The sequence below is a fragment of the Leptidea sinapis genome, chromosome 13 (genome assembly GCF_905404315.1).
Source record: "Leptidea sinapis chromosome 13, ilLepSina1.1, whole genome shotgun sequence".
Classification (NCBI taxonomy): domain Eukaryota; kingdom Metazoa; phylum Arthropoda; class Insecta; order Lepidoptera; family Pieridae; genus Leptidea; species Leptidea sinapis.
The window spans coordinates 7,672,777-7,694,907 of record NC_066277.1 but is presented as its reverse complement, the minus strand read 5'-3'; the positions used below and the strand labels follow the sequence as shown (position 1 = coordinate 7,694,907).

At 31.8% G+C, this 22,131-nt stretch overlaps 1 protein-coding gene across 1 annotated transcript in view; it reads left to right on the top strand.

The window, feature by feature from the left end:
* LOC126967545 (acetylcholine receptor subunit alpha-like 1) overlaps positions 1 to 21,266 on the top strand; it is a 268,273-nt gene extending 247,007 nt beyond the window's left edge. Inside the window, exons 5-9 of the mRNA XM_050812066.1 lie at positions 1,098 to 1,207; positions 7,923 to 8,103; positions 9,661 to 10,251; positions 12,902 to 13,177; positions 13,249 to 21,266. Of these exons, the coding sequence (XP_050668023.1) occupies positions 1,098 to 1,207; positions 7,923 to 8,103; positions 9,661 to 10,251; positions 12,902 to 13,177; positions 13,249 to 13,461 (1,371 nt within the window). The 3' untranslated portion in view covers positions 13,462 to 21,266. The remainder of the gene's footprint in view (positions 1 to 1,097; positions 1,208 to 7,922; positions 8,104 to 9,660; positions 10,252 to 12,901; positions 13,178 to 13,248) is intronic.
* The last annotated feature ends 865 nt before the right edge of the window (positions 21,267 to 22,131 follow it).

Genomic DNA, 22,131 nt, shown 5'->3' with positions numbered 1-22,131 from the left:
CATTGTATACCCATCCCAAGAAAAGTGCTCAACGCAAACGGCGCACGAAACTATTACAAAATATTTTTTATGGAATTGTTATTATTTTGTGTATACTCGTACTTATAATAAATCATAAAACATTAAAAAAAATGTATTTTTTTTGCTCGGAACCTTAAGAGGTTTTTTTATTAAAAGTAACATAAAGCGAAAGTCCTTCAAAATCGGTCCTATCGTTTCCCAATTCGGACAAATAGACAGATAAGAATTAAAAAAAATCGCTTTTCATATTCATAATATTATGCATCTAGTAAAATGCTGCTATTTTCTCGTTACTAACACATACTATAAATTCATTTTATGTGCTGATTTAGAGTCTAGAGTCAAATGTTATTTTATATCCCTATGACTATATGAATGTTCTAAAACAATATGTAATCATTGTTATGATAATACCAGAACCCGTGAGAACATAACATATACAAATCATTGTATATGTTGATGCAATTACTAATCATAGCGAACATCATGTTCACGAAGCAAACTTACACAAACAATGAATTCAAGCTCTAAAGGTTGTTGCATCCAATAGGATAATTTATATTTATACAGTATATTCTTCCTTACTTTTTATGAAATAATTTATATAAACACGATTAATATATTGGATACAGTGCCTTACAAAATAATTTGTTTTTTATATTAAAGCCATTGTAAAATACTCTATTTGATTGAAAAGAGTGGCCCTTGAGTTTCTTGTATGTTCTTCTCACGAGCTCAACTTCTTTCGAATATATGGTAGATTTAGTTATTTAAAACAAATTTTTATAGTGAATTTTCAAAAAACGCTTAGTTTAAGCCTAATTGAATAAAGTTTATTTGACTTTGACTATACAGAGAAGAAAATACATTAGAAATTCATATAAAAATTATGAAATTTAGACGACAATCGGCAAGAGACAGATTCTACGCGCAGCTCAAATTACGTAGCATGATTGTGATTTTATTACTCCCCGTCGGAAGTGCAATTGTGCCAATTTAGCTGTTGTATGCCAAAATTATCTTTAGATAACATTTAGTTGTGCTAAAAGTTATTTCAATTAAGCTTTTACTTGCAGGAGTGGAATGACTACAAACTAAAATGGAACCCTGACGACTATGGCGGGGTTGATACATTGCATGTGCCTTCTGAACACATTTGGCTGCCAGATATCGTGCTCTACAATAAGTAAGTATTAAGTCTATTTTATATAGATTCACCAGTGGGAGGCTCCTTTGCAAAGGATGCCGGCTAGATTATGGGTACCTCAACGGCGCCTATTTCTACCGTGAACCAGTAATTTGTAAGCATTATTGTGTTTCGGTCTGAAGGGCACCGTAGCTAGTGAAATTACTGGACAAGTGAGATCTAACATCTTATGTCGCAAGGTGACGAGCACAATTGTAGTGCCTCGTAATCCTGAGCGGTACTGCATTGTAATGGGCAGGGCGTATCAATTACCAACAACTCGACGTCCTGCTCGTGTCGTCTCTTATTTTCATAAAAAAAAATCTAAAACTTCAAGCAACGATGGCGCAATAGGGTTAACCGTTGACTCCCACCATGGTTCAATCCTGTCCCGCCACGTACCAATACATTTTTGATAGCTCGATGATTTGATCCATTGGTGAAAACAGCATTTAAATCGGTGCAGAAGTTTTTGAGTAAATCGCGAAAAGACACACAGACAGACGTGGCAGGGGATTCTGTTTTATAATATTATGCAGTTTTAAATATGGATCTATCCACATAACAGAAGTCAAATTTTAAAATATGAATTTGATGACTCCTCCTGATGATATGAATTTATTGTCAGTCCGGTCTTTTATTTTTATGCAAAAGGTTAAATTTTTTATTTGATCAGCACTTATAGGTATATAAACCTAAAGCAAAACATACATATATACTTCTTTCCTTTTAAAGAAACTGTAAGGTATTTTTTTATTTAAGTAAAGAATTCACATCATATCATACATCAAGTTCATCTTTACTTGTATATTAAAACCAATAATTTAAAAAAATATAGTTCTTCATAAATATTTATCTCGTAAAAAGAACGATAAACTAGATTTAAAATATAATAACCTTAAACAAAAAGCTACTAAAACCATTAAATTATGTTATTGAATGCAAAGCAAACATTTTTAAAACAAAATCGAAATAATAAAGAACTTAACGATGTCCATTCCTAAAAAGTATTCATATTAATTTTAATAAAATAACCAAAAATGGATAGCAAATAAAGAATATTTAATATATTCAATTTTGACAAAGATTTAATTGAAATACCAGCAAATGAGCGAGACATTAATCCAACTCAAGGGTTGTTTACAAAATCAATTCAGAAAGTTTTCAACAAACCTGTGTCCTCTATTCGAGCTTCACACGACCCTATTTCTTTCAATGAACGCAAACTTCTTCCATAAAATGTGATTTTATTTGGTGGTCGTCTTATCTCCTTATTTCCTCGGACGGCTCCCATTATTTTGCATTATCACGATGACTCGACAAGTTTATCGTAGCTATTTCGCCACGACAAGAACTGTAAAGCTATCCACCCCTCTTTTATCCTACGTTATCCTTGAGTCACGGGCAAAGTTTAATCGATAGCTCTTATGTATAAAATCGTAGATTAAGTTATGAGTATTGATATTATTATCATAACGTTATTCAATTGATTGAATCATACTCAACATATTTATAACTAGCTGACCCGGCAAACTTTATTTTGCCATATAAAATATTTTTAGAGTTAGACCGTTTCTTGGACATTGCAACATTACTTTATTTTTCTAAAATAAAAGATTTTTTCTAAAATAAACGTAGCCTAAGTTACTCTTTATTATATCAGCTACCTGCCAATAAGAGTCCCGTAAAAGTCGGTCCAGCCATTTCAGAGATTAGCCGGAACAAACAAACAGACCCGTATATATATTCATATACATGCAGTAAAAAACGGTTATTTCAATATTACAAACAGACACTCACAATTTTATTTCTATGTATAGATTGCAATTATGATCGATTCATTAAGACGTTAGAACATCTTTATAAGGTCTTTACGCCTCCAAAAGATTTCTTACATCTTGAAGCTTCAATAAAATTTCGTATAATTTTATTTAACTTACAACTTTCCAATTTTTGTATAAAGTACAGTAAATGTAAAAAATGCTATTACTACAATTAATATAAAATACTCTTTCGCTCTTTGATTTAATATTTAATATAATGCAGGTTACGACTCGTTGAAAATTTTGTAAGGTCTGAATAGAGTTTTAGAACTACTACAATATGCAGAGTAGAGCCAATTGGCTTAGTTGAAAGCGTGTAATTTAGTATGACTAAATTAGCGTGGCTCTTCTAGTGATTATTAGAATATGTATGCTTAATAAGCTATCATAATTGGGGCTAAAATTTTTGCTGCAAGGCACAGTAGACAATTTGTTTAAGCAAAGTTCAGATGGTATAACTGCTTCAATAAAAACAGTCATTACGTGTGGTTTGTAAGTACCGTCATAGGCGAAATAGAGCTGGGGGAAATGATAACGGAATATAGAACTTTTGCTAGACTTTATATTATGTACATTTAAATGGGAATCTGAAATAACTTCCGTATTTGTAATTAGAGTTTGTCAGAGTGAGAAAAACTGTTGTAGTTTTTTTAAGTCCAATTATTATCTCAAATATAGCGCTTATTTGAAAATCTCATACATTTCCGGAATCACTTTTATCACTAGCGGTTCGGCGCACTCCTGTTCATTGGTTATCTCAATGCATTTAAATACTTATGAAACAGGCATAAAGCTGAAAATTCTATAGCACGGGCATTCGTACAACAGCACCCGAAGTAAGCCAGACGGAAAGTGCGATAAGTGCAGGCCTCGATCTAAATAGGATCTCGGAAGAATTATATGTAGTACGATGAAACCAAAGGTTGTATGGACAGAAGTCCTTTTCTGTTGTAGTGTTTACATTGAAATGTGTTCGGGCTATTTTCAGAATGAAATTGCGTTTTCCGTTAGCCCTCACATTTTTTGATCTCTTAAGAATTGGCTCAAGCTAGCCATGTATTATTGTAGAAAAACATACAGGAACTCTTTAGGTGGAGAAACAGATAAAAGCTTCAGCTGTTTAGCTTAAATCGTACTTGTTGTTGTTTATAATTTAATATTGTTTGGATGAAAGGAAATCGTTCATCGTAAATGAATTTCCGACTATGCAATTATTAGGATTGAGTAAGCAATCAACTGTAAAATAAATCCTGTTCATGGATACACTACTGAGAGCTGAATAAACTTCACCAGATTTATGGAAGATGTGAGTTTGAATTGTGTATCATCTACAAATATCGGTACAAATTAAATTTGCTCCTTTTTTAAATGATATTCCTTATTATATGTTTATTATTCTCTTGCTCCTAAAGGAGAGGAGGGCAAAGATAATATATATATAGCCAAAAATAGGCATTCTATCCATTTTATACTCATACTTTCTTCCACTCGCGTTATCATTCTTTGTAATCTTGATTTGGCCTTCTTTCAACACATCATAACTTTCCCGATATTTTTCTACTTATATCTAAGTCTATTTCTACTTATAAGACAATTTGCTTTAATTAGCCTTCTCAGCAAGACCAAACCACATCGAATTCTTCCTCCCAATAACAGTCCCTTTATCTTCGTTATTATACCTTATACTCTTTTTTATACTTATTGGAGGAATCGCATATAGAGAGCATAATTTGTAAAAAAGGAAAACTGCTAAGATACTCTGATAAATCTGAAAGCAGTTATATCAATAGCGACAGAGCTACATATGATAAAATATAAGAACTGTAAAGTGTTTAATGTTATCCAGAGCTTAGCAAACAAAATACATTTGTATAAAATCATTTAGCAATTTATTATAGTACATAAATTGTATTGATGATTGACCGTGGTTCATAGACAGTCACTTTATATAGAAGATTTAAAAGAATTACAGATCAAATTTTCACGTTGGGTATTAGTGGTCGTACTCTAATTTTGGCATTCGAACTGAAGAGATGCAGGCCGTTGGCGATTTCAGTACAATATTTAAAAGAATCAGCAGGTCTCATTTCTGATTGCCCTCTGAGTGACTATGAGCTTCCTTATAAGGCCCATAGTAAGCGACCACGTTTGCATCTATGTTATCATTATGTTTGGTGTTTACTACAATTAAATTGTTTATTGGTTGTGTTTGTGGAAAAAGAAATGTGGTCACTAAAGTTTGTAATGAAACTTGCTGAGACCTGCTGATTCTTTTAAATATTGTACTGAAATCGCCAACGGCCTGCATCTCTTCAGTTCGAATGCCGAGATTAGAGTACGACCACTAATACCCAACGTGAAAATTTGATCTGTAATTCTTTTAAATCTTCTATATAAAGTGACTGTCTATGAACTACGGTCAATCATCAATACAATTTATGTACTATAATAAATTGCTAAATGATTTTATACAAATGTATTTTGTTTGCTAAGCTCTGGATAACATTAAACACTTTACAGTTCTTATATTTTATCATATGTAGCTTTGTCACTATTATGAAAATAACAAATTATTATTAATATGCGTCGAAACGAAGTGATATAACGGTCAGTACATGAATTCTAGAGGAGGCAGATTAAAAACCAATGAAATTTATGAGTTTTGCTAACGAGATATAAATAGAAAAGTCTAAATTTAACTCGTTACCTTCATTTTTTTTTATTTCAAAGCTTTTTTTGAAAAATGTTGCCTTAATAATATTTAAGTTGAACCGACAAACCCATTAATGATTCGCTTTTATCTTAGATCTCGTCATATATATATTTTGGACCAAAAGATTTATGCGTATCACATAATATTCATAAAAAATGTCTCAATTAAATTTTAATAATTAACTAACGATAAATTTAAAATTTGTGATGATTGTAATTATTTTCAGACTCGCGGTATCTTTTTACAGATTAAAATTGATATACAGTACTTCTTAGCCGTCAAAAGGACGGGTGAAACTCGCCCAAATTTCGTACCCCCTACTATTAATATTCAGGGTGGATATGACGTAACGAATAACATTTTTTTTTTCACCTGGCTTCTAATTGCTTGCATAAATATAGAACCAGTGGGAGGCTCCTTTGCACAGGGTGCCGGCTAGATTATGGGTACCACAACGGTGCCTATTTCTGTCGTGAAGCAGTAATGTGTAAACATTATTGTGTTGTGGTGTGACTTAACATCTTTCTTTAGTCACGATGACTTGAGTCACTTGAGAAGAAGAAGAGAATTTTTATGTTTTTCAAGAATCCTGAGCGGCACTGCATTGTTATGAGTAGGTTCTATCAATTATCAACAACTGAACGTCCTTATTTATAACGTCGCCCCTTATTTTCATATAAAAATCATACGTTCCTAACATTCTCACAACCCACTGCTGATACAGTTAGATACTAATTTTAAATTTGTATAAGATAGGTAGGATACTAGACACTTTATTGTCTTACCCACCTCAGACTACAATATGAAGTTAGTACTTTTAATATTTCAAATTCAAGCTGAGGCGCTAATGCACCTGCGACTTAAAAGCTTGAACCACGAATATTCCCTGTAAACTTTATTTTTAATGCTACAACGTTAGCCTAATGGAAGACAACGCGACCTATATTTTATGAGACAATTACCACGGATGTAAAAGTTAGGTATGACAGCGCTTTTAGAGGTTATGACGTAATTTGTTTAGGCCCGTTGAGTGTTTATGGATTGAAGTGTTTTCGAGTTGATGGCTTCGTCTTAAACTAATTTAACGACGTCTTGTTTTGCTCAGATTTAGAGCCACGATAAATATTAATTTATTGATAATTTGTTAGCAATTTCATCATTTGTGACGGTTCAAGTAATGTCTCTAAATTTTAATCAAGGACAAACGATCTTGCCTTACCTGATGGAAAAGAACTACATAAAACGTGTTTTGACGGTGTTCAAGTCTTATTGACTAACAATCACAGCCGAAGTGAAATCGTTCCATAGTTTTTCTTAAGATAAGGCGTTTTAGGTCCGTAACATGCCTTATGGCGCGTGGGACCCTCGAGGTACTCATTTATTCGGTTTTCAATTGCTCACTGCAACGCACTATTTTATTTCAGTCAGTAGTTTTCATGAAGGAAACTTATAAGAAAGATTAATATGGCAAATCGAACGTACAACTTATACCTGTATCTAATCTTTATTCTGTTATTGTTACCTTTTGCCTTGTACGACTGGTTGTCTACCATAGCTAAGTAGCTGCGTGAAATAACTTGTCATATCTTGCGTCAGCCCTGAGTTGGTACCCTATAAGAAAGCAGGAGTATGTGTAAGCTAATTTCAGTGCTTTATGACGCAGCTGCGAACTAGGTACGATGCGAAATGATTCTTTTTAGCGGGAAATATAAGTAGCTATTTCTTTAAATGGTATTACAACGTGAATCTTCTGTTCTCCTTCATTTTTATACTGTGCGAGTACGAGAGCTTGTAGTTCTTTATGGTTATGAGTTTAGTGTTACAACTAACGTTTTGATTAGTTTGCGAATGTTAAATGATCAAAATAAATATATAATATTTATTTCTACTATATTTTTAGCTTGATTATTTTTTTAATAAGAAATAAAAATTTACATCATAAAAAAGAAACTATTCGTTCTTTTATAATTTAACCATATACTTATATGAGCTCTCATACGATAATGTTCTAAAGTTAGCACACTGTTTCCAGATAAGACCTATCTACCTTGTTGTTATTAGTTGGGCGTGAAATATAAGAAATCCTACAAAAATTGTTCGCTAACCCTGAACTCACAAATTCATAGGAGATCTTTGTAGAAATTCGCGAATAGTTTTCCAATGAATAATATTGTTTCAGTGCTGACGGCAACTACGAGGTGACGATAATGACGAAAGCAATTCTACACCACGATGGTAAGGTGGTATGGAAACCTCCAGCTATTTACAAATCCTTCTGTGAGATCGATGTCGAGTACTTCCCTTTTGACGAGCAGACATGTTTTATGAAATTTGGTTCCTGGAGCTATGACGGCTATACGGTAACTTTAACATTTTTTTAATCTGTTAGTTATTAAGAGGCAAGTATTGGGCGAACTTATTGTGTCAGCAACATCATTATATCATTTGATCAGTAATTATGATATAAATATTATGTTTGTTTTCCCAGTGAAACCAGTCACCACCTATTGGTTTCAATCCGCCCAATTTTTACAATTATTGCAATCACAAAATAGAGTGTTTGTAGTTTTATAACTGAAATTCAAAGCCAATTTTCGACTCAGTTCCAGTCAACACTCAAGTTTTAAGCGACAGATCTAACGAATGGCCGATTTTTATTATAATACATGATTACAAGTCTTTGATGTTTAGCCTGTTAGGAAATCGCTAACAAATTAATCAGACTGTTTAATTTAATATTAACAATAATGAAAATGATGTAATCTACGTCATATATATAAAATTCACAATATTTTGTCTTTGCAAAATACTCAGTTTATAAATTAGTACGCTTTCATTATTAGGGTTACACCACAGCACTGCAGTGCGGTATCGCGCCCTATTAAATGCAATTTACTGACACTATGAAGGAACTCCATTATAAACGTTATCGTAATTTTTTGAAAACACTATTATTTTATTTTCATAGAACTGAAACCATTCTACCGTTTCCATATAAACGGTAGAATGGTTACAAGATCTCGATTAGTCGGGGTAACTTGTCGTTCTTTACCTGTAAGTTGCTAACTACAATATTGATTGATTGTGACTTACATAATATTATCATTACATATTATTATCGCGTTTGAAAAGTGAGATGTGTCGGCGTCGCCGCAAAGAATTGTGTGGCTTGCTTTAATAATGTTACAATTTTGTGTATGAAATATATAAAATAATTTTCTTCAATATGAAAAATACAAAGATGCACGAGTAAGAAATTTTATGTTATTCAATACCAACATTTGTTATGCATTCACCCTTTAAATTCATTCCGAGAAAACGTTTTAGATATGTGATTGAATTCCTTTGTGCCAGGCAACACAATGTTACAGAAAATATTTATTGGTAAACGATAAATAATACCGCGGTTGTGTTGCTTCTGATAAAAGTTCGGAGTTCGGTAGATAGGCCTCTGAAAGATGACGTCATCAATTGAACTCAGGAAGCCAATAAATCTGGGTACTTCCGACTTTCACATAAAGTAAGAGTCGTTATCCGAGTTATAAATTGTATCTTTGAATGCTCTGTGATAGAATTTAACTAATGACATAATATTAGATTCAATTGATAGTAATAAATGTAAGTATTAGCAAAGTAAATAGTAATTTAGTGAGTGCCTTCATTTTGGATTGAATTTGAAATTTTAACATTAAATTACGTATAATAAAATTTCTGTTATGTAATAAAACTACAAATAATTATGGGGTGACTTCTTGGTAGGTGATTACAGCCGCCGTTAGTCAAATATAAATTTTATGACTACATCAAGTTTTGACAATATACAGACACTATGATTATTTAAATAGGGATAACTTTTCATCCGAAAAATATAGAGTAATTTAAAAAAAGAACATTATTAAATTTTGATTCATTTTCAGGTGGATTTGAGGCATTTGAAACAGACGCCAGACTCAGATAACATAGGAATGGGAATAGATCTGTCGGAATACTACATTTCTGTTGAATGGGATATTATGCGAGTACCAGCCACCCGAAATGAAAAATTCTATTCTTGCTGCGAAGAGCCATACCCTGACATTATCTTCAATCTTACTCTCAGGAGAAAAACTCTCTTTTACACAGTCAATCTTATCATACCTTGTGTTGGGATATCATTCCTATCAGTGCTTGTATTCTACTTGCCATCAGATTCAGGGGAGAAGATTTCACTCTGCATTTCAATTTTACTTTCTTTGACCGTGTTCTTCTTGCTATTAGCTGAAATCATTCCACCAACATCATTAACTGTTCCATTGTTAGGAAAATATTTATTATTCACAATGATGCTAGTGACGTTATCTGTAGTCGTCACAATCGTGGTGCTAAATGTAAACTTTAGATCTCCTGTAACACACAATATGGCCCCATGGGTGCGAAAAGTTTTCATCGATTTTTTACCTAAAATACTCTGCATACAAAGACCAGAAAAACCTCCTGACGAGGACGAAGACAACGATAAGCCAACTGAGGTGGGTACAAGATTTACATAAAGAAATAAAAACTGTAAAAACCTTACACAAAAACATTAATTGAGTCATTCTCCGTTTTTATAGCGAAAATGTTTAATACCGGCGCGGTGTTTAATTGAATTTGTAAAATAAAAGCCTTCGATGAATAAAGTTTCTCGGGAAATCCTTTTAAAAGAGGAAGAAACACGACTCCCTCTCATCGGGCTTTCTTCATTCAAAACGTTTTCAATCGGAATGGTTTTTATACAAACAGTATTATATTACTAGGGGACTTGAAACCGCCAACAATAACCGTTTTAATTGTACTCAGCAGTGAGTCTCTTTAGAAACCACTTTTTCTAAATCCATTGTATTTCAAGAGTGTATCGCTAAAATATCGTTTCCAGACCAATTTCATTCCATTTCGATTTTCTTTATTACTCAGGCAGCGAGCTTAACGAGCGCGAGGTTCTTGTTATTTATGTTTCCCTAGTGACTGTGGACGGATCCCGATATACGAGTCGGCAAAACTGGCCTCACACCAAAAACCCACTTCTGCACTAATTTGTGGTTTGGGTTACTTACATTACATATAAACTCTTTCTGCTACTACTACTACTAAAATTGGCACACTTAAGACATCAGACACTGATAAATGACTATTGAGTAAAACATTGAGTAATTGTTATATTTTTTTAAATTTCTATAGAAATTATATTAAAAAAAGGCAATTAAAGGGAAGTAAGTATCAAAATAAAGATAAGCAACTCAATAATAAAATTCACGTTATTCTGAAGTCAAGTCAATAAATTTTGTCCAGAGTACATTTATCGAAGTTACGTCGCCATCGATTGCTATTCGTATTTATTTGCATGTGGTCAAAAATAATTGGAAAAGGCACAAGGGCTAAGTTATATGGTGTACTAATTTTCATAACATTTTTTATGTTATCCAAGGAATAATTCTCGAAATAATTTTTACGACATTAACATAATATCTTGGCCGGTTAGACAACATGTAGTTATTGAGGTATCTATTAATATTTTTTACGACTTTTATTTTTATAAATTTTGATTAATTTTGTTTCATGATATAAATCACATTTAGAACATACTTTTCTGTAGGAATACATTTTATTTATTTAATTCTATCGTTAAGAAGGTCCTTTGCATCGAATGACGGCTTCATGGATGCCACAGCAGCGCATTTAGCAGTAGTATACATGCACTGGGTTTTCCAGTTTGAATAGCAACATAGAAACAGCTAAATTCAACAAACCTAGTGGCTACTGATATTTATTATCATTATCATTATTTAGCATCATAATATTATGTCTCAAAATGAGCAAATCCGCGGAGCTGCTGAGAATTTCCATTGTTACTGGACTGGACGTAGAATATACCATCAGTTTCTAAATCTTTAATCTTAAAGCATTACATTGAATTTAATAACTTTTCGTAAACAAAATATGCAACCTTTGTTTAAAAAAATACTAAGAATAAGCCTAGCAATACTCTAACAGAAGAATTTATAAGGTAGTTCAAACAAATACATAAAAATGCTTTGGCAAAAATTTATTCGTCAATAATTCCAATGATACAAGTTTCCTGTTTTCTAATTCTGCTCCAGTGACCTTTGATTGAAGTTATGTTTTCATTACGTTTTCCTTTTTCTAGAGACGGTATAATATTTTCGGTACATTATTTAAGATTTCATTGAATATTTTATTTGCAAAATAAAATTGTGTATGATATCCAATGACGTTCTATACACATGGACATATCATTCGCATTTTGATAACGGAACGGCAAAAGTGTGCTTAAAGACAATGTAAGCTTTACACTTTTCACCGTAGTCGTTTGTCAACTGTGTGTCAATCAACAAGCCTAAGAGTGCTATAAAAAGTGCTTAAATAATACATTAACGACTCGAAAAAAAGATGGCATGAGTTATCATCGGTAAGATTATTGTATTTATATAAGATTGAAGTGCAAAATGCGGAAGTAATTTAATAAAACGAATATTTTTTCATTACAAGACCCGCTTGTCAGAATGGGACAATCGTATTCTAAATTCAAAATAAGCAGCTGAAACTGAAATAGTGTTTTCATTGCTGCCTATTGACCGATAATATTTTAAACAACAGAGTAAACGCAGAAATGTATAGACATAGCTGTCGAAGGTTATTATGGTGTCATGTGTGCCATATTTCAGATTTGATTTTGTACGAGATGCATTGTCTATATGTATAGAACGTCATTGATGATATCTCAGAACTATACACAAGATGTACACTAATTAATATGAAGTGTTTGATTTTGAAAAAGTGGAAATAATGACAGGATTGAATAAAATTCATGCTTTTAATGATTTACACTAGACTTACTTGATACTTTAACCAGAGTAGCGAATGCCAAAATATATGTATGTATGTCTATTTGTATCTGTACTATTTAGTGGCGAAATTTATTTGCTATATTATAGCCCATGTAGTATATAAAAACCATGAAAATATGAACAAAATGGATAGTCAGATCATATTAATGTTAGTATAAATATTAAAAGAAATATTCAAAAACAAGCGATAGAATCCACTGATTTAGTTAAATAGATTTCATATACTCGTATATATTTTTTTGAAGACGTCAAACTAATATTGAGTTTTTTGTAGATCTTAACGGATGTTTTCGGTGGTGATGAAATGGATGGAAAGTTCAAAGAATGGGCTTGTGAAGAATACGATCTTCCAGGCATGCCGCCTTCTCCGCCACCCCCACCAGGAGGTGATGACGAGCTATTTTCTCCTTCACCTGGATCACCTTGTCGTTTAGACTTAGATGATAATAGTCCGTCATTAGAAAAACCGTTTGTAAGAGAAATGGAAAAAACTATAGAAGGCTCAAGATTCATAGCACAGCATGTTAGAAATAAGGATAAGTTTGAAAGTGTAAGTATGTTTTCCGTAGTATGTTACTTTGAATGATTGGGATTTTATTAGTAACATTGTTGTTTTTTCAGGTTGAGGATGACTGGAAGTATGTAGCAATGGTTTTAGATAGAATCTTTCTTTTCGCGTTTACGATAGCCTGTGTGGTTGGCACGGCACTCATTATATTCAGAGCGCCGACATTTTACGACAACACTAAACCAATAGACATTCTCTATTCGAAAATCGCGAAAAAGAAACTGGAATTACTCAAAATGGGCTCGGAAAGTGACCCGGGTCTCTGAAATTCGTCTTACGTCTTCGGCCACTCGCCGCCGAAGACGTTTTGGGAGTTAATTGTGATGTGGTGGCATGGATGATCCATGTAAGGCTCCCAGGTGGAACTATTGGCGAGGACTATGTGCTACTCAGTGGTGCCAAGCGCACGGCGTTGGGACAAAAGCCGTGATCGTTTTAATACGATCCGTCTTCACAAACATTTGTGTCCGTCGACAGTGTGGAAAATTTTTGTGTTTTACGCCAGATCTGCCATAACTATTTTTATAAGTCGCCGATCGAATTGCGTACAAATAATAATTTGTTTTGCGTTTCGTACTTAATAAGCCTATTTTGTATTACCCTCGGATATTGTTTGATATGACGCACAACATTAAATATCTGTAAGATCTGTTTGTTTTTGTCTCTGTGTATGTTTGCTAAGGTCATACATAACGTAAGTATTACTGCAAAGAATGTGGAGCTCAATCAAGTTACATTTAAGTATTATAAAAGCAATTTTCAAACAGTACATAATCTTAGTATTTGACGTTAATATGTATGTGAAGGTTTCATGCGAATGTACTCTTATATGTTGGACGTTGTAGGTGAAATATATAACATTGGTAATTTAATATTAAATGAATATACATTAGTTTAGAGTTTTATAAACTACGTACTCGCGTAAAAATAATATGGACAATATCGATAATATGAAAAACATTAATAATGCCCTATAGCCGTAATATAGTAATAATGTAGATAAAGATAACTCTTAAGGATAGGAATGTCATATAATTAACCAAAATAGTTTAAAGGTCGTATCACTGGTACAGTTTGACTAGGTTTATTCGATAAAACAATTGACTGCCAATTGTAACATAACTTTTTATATTACTCGATATTCATAGGTAGTTTGATAAGTTGCTTAAATAACGTTTAATAAAGTGTGCCAAATGAAGCCAACTTTATAGTTTGGAGGTTATTTTAAGAGCGTTCATAATTTATAGGCGCTTTCTCTTGTATATTTTTAATTGCTTTCACAAAATGACTGAGCATTAGATTTTGTCTTATCAAAAGCGTATTATCCCATAAACTTATTGTATTTTCAATAACGATCCTAGAATACAGGGTAAAATTATTACACAAACTTTTCTTATTTTCTATTCTCACGGTTTCACTTATAGTAAACGCCTTTTTCACTCTTATTGGCACTTAATCACTCTTAGATACTTAAATCATCGTTGAGGTTTGTGAATTAGTCTTAAATGAAATTAGGTAGACTAAAATTTCTCTTAGATTGTTTAGCTGTTTGTTTCGTACCCTTTCACTTCATTCTAATTAGTATATTAATAAGAGTTGCGTTTGCGACACACCTCACAAACCCATATAATAGGGTAACGTAGGATTCGTATTAAGAATAAAAAAAAAAATTTCGAGCCGCGTTTTTGATATGTCAAAGTAATAATTAATATTTAGATAATGATTAACTAGTTATCAAAGTTGTTCATATTTTAAAAGAGACAGCGAGCGATAGGTAAACAGGGAATGATATAATGTGTGGTTCTGTGTTTATAGTATTGTTGAGTGTGTTTAGATGTTTGTATTACGAACATGTGGCTAGATGTTAGGGTAATGTTAGTTGTACGGCTTAAGGTGAATAAGGCCGTGGACGCTCGCTTATGGTTGAAAATAAATCTTCGGAAGCAAATGCAGCAGCTCTGGAGATAGGTTAAAATTTGGTTAGGAATGAATATCACGTAAGTAGCCCAACTGAACAGAGATAAATGGGAACTCGATCTAATAAATTGCTGCTTGTAACATGTGGAGAATTTAAGTAAGGCCGCGAATTTTGTGTAGGTATCTCTACAAACAGTACCTAAGTTTCTATAATGGGTTATTTGGCTTCAAAATTTTGTGCGGATAAGATATATCTCTCACAAACAGTACCTAAGTTTAGATAATCGATTATTTCTAAAACATATTGACTATTTTACTAAATTATTACTTTGTTAAATATGTAAGCATTCTTATCCGTTGGAAAGAGCGGTCTTCCCTAACACAGGTTCTGTGAACTTAAAAGGGAAGTCCTTCAAATTCTGTTTACTGAAATGCTAAATAAATATTTTTTTGATTTTTTTGATTTTGAAGTATCATCGTTTATTCATGATATAAAACTTTCAGCATGATATATTATTATTTTTTATAAAATGAAACTTAGTGCTACACTTAATACAATGCAATTCAATCTTGTCAAAATACGGTATAGATAAAGTACCCCACATTGTTACATCAGAAAAAAGTATTAAAGTAAGATTGTGGCTACAAATATACTAACCTTACTCAGAGCTGAATCTGCCAATCACGGATCATGTTTCAATGGAATTTTCTGAATGGAATTGTTCAAATTATTATAAGATTGTCACATTATATTAATCGAAGTAGGATTGTGCTATTGCACGCACCGAAAAACACACCAAATTAGAATTTTAATGTCAATAATATACTACATTTAAGTCCACAGGCTTCCCACACTGTTCCGTGATTATCTTAATAGTAGATTTGCTAGAAAATAGGTCTGTTGTTATTTTTATATGACTGCAAGTATAGTTAGGTTTTCTAAAACACCTTAGGCTAATCATAAATCAAAATAAACATGAGTGAAATCTTAAGATAACTTAAAATACGGTACTTTGTATGAAGGTCGTGCAATTTGTAAATATTAGATCATAAAAATACGTGTATTGAAAGGAATAGTTATGTCTCAATGGTTTTAATATTACTATCTTAATGTAATAAATTCGAAATATGAGAAGCATTGAGTTAAGAGTATTGTATTTAATGTGAATGTAGTGTAGATCTTTAGAAATGTTGACAATGAGCTAAGCCGATACAACGATAGAAAATGTTTTTAAATTTTAATTTAAATTATGAATATTGAATATTCAAATTGGCAATGCTTACTGAACTTCGTGTATTCGTTTATTTTATCGAAACTTGTAAGTGCGTTACCATTTTTAAATATAATATAATACGGAAATCCGTAGATACTTATTATAGGGAATTTAAATTAGAAATGTGGGATGATTACTCATCATACTTTGTTAAGCTTAAAATTGTTTAATTGAATTAATCAGTTGTATATTTTCATTTTCATTTTTATTGTTTTTAGTCTCTTTGTTGCTAAGCAATTTCAAAGATTTATCATAATTGATATAATTGACTTGTTTACAAAACATAACTTGTTATTTAAAGCTGTGTTTAGTTTTATTTGGTGCGTATACTAATCTATATATATATATATATATATATAACATAACACAGTCTTTGTAACTAAAAGTATAAAAAATATTTTAAATGTAACTATTAAACATGTCAATAGGTCTTTTATCATGTGCAATACTTCAAAATGGTAAATCACTGACAGAAAGTCCTATGTATACCATATTGTATTCTACATTCTACTACATTCGGCATTTTGTATTCTACAAATGATTTGAGTTTTCTTTAGTGTTAATTCCGCCAATATTTGTTTATAAACAATTCGACACGTGTTTCGCCTTTACACGAGGCATCCTCAGGACGTGTTGTCTCGCCAAAATCTGGCACGAGGTTTTGGCGGAATTAACACTAAAGAAAACTTAAATTATTTGTATAATTATGGATTTTCGCAAAGTAACGCCTACTTCAATAAATTTTGTATTCTGTTAAATTTGATGATCATTCTTTGCCAGGATTAAATAACAATGAATTTAATCAAATGTAAAGGCTTTTATAATCTATCAATACTCGTACAGATATTGTGAACTGTACTTTTTTCGGGTTTTAAACGGGTATAAATGTAGACGTCATAGTTATGGTAGATAGGATAAAAAATTACGCTAGATCTTAATTGATAAGTGATTATGAAATGATATTGATATTGAAATAAGTAGTAACATTAGCTTCTCAATGTTTTTAGAGTTAGTCGACAAATGAGTCAGTTCGATTGTCCGTTGTTAGATAAACTTGTTATATATAATATATATCCTTGTTATATTTGTTTAGACTATGTGTAACATTTTCAATTTATTTATTTTATCTAATTAAAAACATCGTAAAGTTTATTGAAAACTAAAGTATTCTAAGCCTTTTTGTGCCTAGCTTGGTACTGTCATAATTTGCTCTCCTAAAAAGTAAATGTAGTTTCTTAATGAAGTTTTTGAAAATATTCAAAAATATTTAAATCCGACAGAAGCATATATTATGTTAGACGAGAGACATAAAACAATAATTTTATTTTTTATTGTGCTCGTTATATTAATAAATAGTTTAATAAAAAATTCATGAGTAAAATTGGACATCCCAATGAGCAAAAATGTTTCGTTATATTTCAAATTTACAAATTTGTTACCATATTTCAAATTCAAATCTAAGTTAAAGTAATTATAGTTCGTGCGTCTTTTTTTTTTTTTGATTTATCTATTTTCCCTTTAATCTGCGCTGGGACACGTCTCAAGTTTAATTTCTACAGTTATCTTCTCAAATTGAAGTCCTATTAAACTTTTTGATCATGTTTCGCAAATTAACGATGTTTCAAAACTTTGTTCCGAGAGTATTAGATATTAGAGATCAGATTTTATTATGTTTCTTCTATAATTAACTGTTCACGATACCCCTTATTTATTTATTAGCTTCAACTCAATAGAATCTAAAAGCGAGCTTATCTACATCGGGCGAGAGGGCGAGAGCTCATCTATCGCTGGCTATCAAATGGCTGTCAGTAATTTTAAGAACTACCTATCTGAAATGTTGACGTGTACATATAGTTGATCAACATAGGTATTTAATATTGTAATGTAATGAGTTATTTTTCTACATTTATTTCTTCGGTGTCTTAAGTGAGTCTAGAATTAAGATTAGATACGTTTAGTTACGAAAATTGTTCAGCAATAAATGCGGACGAGTAAGAAAATAAGGACTTCATGTCACCTTACATAACAGTGAAACACCAGAACAAGCCGGTAAACGTGTAAATACATAGCCCCACGCACACACCTACACTAATACAAGCCGATCGGCCACCGTTGTGAGATTTGCCATCGTCTGTGACAGATCAGTTTGCGTCGCAATAAAATATTTTAAAAATGCCGTCGTGCGTTGTGAAAAAGTATAAAAACAATACTATAAAAGTATTTGTGGCCATATATGATTATTTAAGGGAGACAAAAATGTGTAACTAGTATCCCCCGTAACCGCACACACACTAGCATAAACGTGCTTCACTTGCTAATATCACGGCGCGGTGTCCTTCTTTTTTTACACGTCCCTGTTAGTAAGAAATAAGTTTAATTTTATCATTATAGTATAATTCATTTATAATTTTAATGATATCCATTTGTAAATTTGATTTTAATGGAGTCGACATAATCCGTAACGCTTTATAATTAGGTTCATTGAAATCTAGAAAGTCTAGTGTCTACTACACTTTTGGAGTCATAACTTTTCTTGCACTTAACAGATTTGTTTGATCACACTTAGTTTTATATACTTGTATATAACTTAAAACTAATTCGCATTCTAATCAGCGTCTTCCAAAAGTGACGTTATGATGTTTTTTTTCCTAAAAATATTTGAAATGTTTTCATTTGTTGATGTTATTCGACATTTAATTGAATTGTTAAATTTGTTGTAGCTTTACTTTAAACGGAGAAATGTTTGTGCTTATTTGTTATATTAAAACAATTTTCCGTAGTCATAATATTAAAATTATAATAATATATGTAAGTAGTTGAAATCACATGAAAATGGCGTTGAGCTTCCAACATGATTAGATGTAAATACAGAAATTAATATAATATAAAGTCCTTTACGTTTTTAGTTAACTAAAAAATGAAAATAATTATCTCTGTAGGGGAATGAAAATAAATTGTCAAAGACCCTATCCTATTTTCGGATTTCTGTATAATAATGGAAAAGGCTAAAATGTTATTATAAAACTATTGAATACAGAACAAACTCAGTACGGCCAAACGTCTGGCAATTTATATTTCATCACTCTGCACAGTAATTGTATTTTACTCTATAGGAAAATCAGCAGCATCTTTTCATGGTTATAATAATAATAATTTACCACCATGTGTTTTACACATATAATGCGAACATTAATAATCATTCCCCTTATTTCGCTAATCTTAACCTTAAAATACGATATTGTTGGAAATTTAGTTACGCTTATGCCAAAACAAAAATAAATTCACAGGAATCTTTAGATGTTATTAATTAATTTGTTGTGATACTTAAAACATTATTCTACTTTCCAGAAACTTCTACCAATACGCTACAAATTTCTGTCGACGCTGGATTCTCTAGGCTTTCTTAATCTCTGACTGACTGGAACTAGTAGAAACTGTATTATACGCGGTAATTAATAATCTTAATATTCCATCACTACATTATGCAGCTGGACTGCTACTGCGATTGCGTTGTATTTTGATACATAAGTTGTAAATTCTCAATAGTCTAGGAATAGCAGTAGTTTTGACACATTTTAGACAGAAATAGAAACAGTATTAACACACTATGTCTATCCAACTTTTAAACAAAATCATAATTCACAAATAAAATACGAAAAACAAAGTTTTGTGAAGTATCGTCATAAAATCTTGTATGCTTTGTTCAATAAATGAATAAAATCATAATTCAAATCGATATAGTAACTCAATAAATAGTGTTATACACTACCCATTATATTTGATTCTTAAGAAATCTTAATTTTCGTATTATTTGGCATACGCGTTGCTCTAAACTAAATTTCACTGTGCCTTATTTTATGAAATATTTTCCAGTATACTAGAGGCTCACTGTATGTTTTTATGGTCAATAAAAATAGACGCTAATTAAAACACTCACTTAAGTATGAATTTCTTGATAACTTGTAAATAGAATCGTGAGTTAAATATTTCATTGTTTACTAACTATTGATAAGTGCCCAGTAACTCTAGTCGTAATATTTGAGTTTTTATGATATTATTTTTACCATTCTTGTCATGAGTAACGGTGATTTTTTGTGGAAATTATGCAAAATCTTCAATGAATATGTTTTGAAATCGGCGTATTCGTTTTCTAAAATTGATTAAAAATTAATGGTTAAAGAAAATATGGAACATAATGATGTTCCTGAAGTTTTCGGTGGAAGTTTGCATGTTAATAATGTACATCATATATTTTTTTAGTTTATCATTCTCTTATTTTAGAAGTTATATTTTACCTCTATGGAAGTGTTGCTCATGCAAACTATTTTAGAAGAAATGAAATTAGGAACCTCAACAAAATGATGTGTGGTGTGTTAAGAATGAATAATTATTCATTAGAAAGAGATAATTTATAGGCTTCAAAACTAAATTTTGAACTGGTTTAAATGTTTTGTATGATTTCCATAATAAGATCACCCGGTGAAAATGACGCGATCTAACGAACACCACATAATATAATAAGTAATGCTAAAAATTCCTATATTACTTTATATGTAAGGTATTTGTAATTTTATTATTAACACGACAATAGACCTTCGATGTACAAAAAGGTCTTTTGTTTATTCTATGTATAATAATATAATGCACTAAGCTAAATAAATAGCTCAACAATTTATGGAATTACAAATGTATATTAAGGTTTATGTATAAAATGGTCATGTGCGTACTGTAGCATGTAAAATTAAGTCCCATTTTGTAATGTTAATTATAATTAATTCGAGCACTAACATACTATTATGAATACACTCGACTTCTTACGGCTAATATTAAAATGTACTATAATAAAAACTATAAATATTAAATGTTATGCGTTAATAATATATGTTGTTTTTATTTTAAATTCCTTGTAGATATCGTTATAAAGTCATTGTAGAGGGGAGACAGTAAAGAGAGGTGCGCAAGTCAGTACCTACACCCTGTATTAATACTGTACTCATATTAAAATCATTGGTGGCATGACTTCCGAAGTATTTTGAAATAGAATGGGATGTTTTTTAGTAACAGGGCCTAATTTAGATGATGTTTTTTGGTTTCATTTGGTTGGAAGCATGAGAGCTCACATGATAGTTTGATACAAAGGTATTATATTACTTAGAAATCTGCAAGGGCAGATTATACTCCTGGAGACAGCGGATTTGCAGTCAACAACGTGTTGCTAACAACATGTTTGACTCCTAGCATCATTACACAAGAAAACTAGAATACGATTCATATAAAAACGCAAAATGTTAAGAGGATATTTGGAGTTTGGAAGCAGCGATTGCTTATCTGCAAGGGGGAATGGGCATAAAAAAGGAAAGGACTACACAATATTTCAACACTGTTAGATGATGTCACAATGACTACTAATGACAATATACCAATTCATAGCAAGGATGGTGTTTCGGTACCAGAAAACCAAAACAGTTATGGTTTCTTAGTCCGCAAATCGATCGGTGATATTTTTTTTATGGAAAAGAAGGACAAACGATCGTACAGATCACCTGGTGTTAAGTGATCACCGCCACCCACATTCTCTTGCAACACCAGAGGAATCATAGGAACGTTGCCGGCCTTTAAGGAAGGTGCGCGTTCTTTTATTGAAGGTATCCATGTCGTATTGTCCCGGAAACACCGCATAAGGAAGCTCATTCCACAGCTTTGTAGTATGTGTAAGAAAACTCCCTGAAAACCGCACTGTGGAGG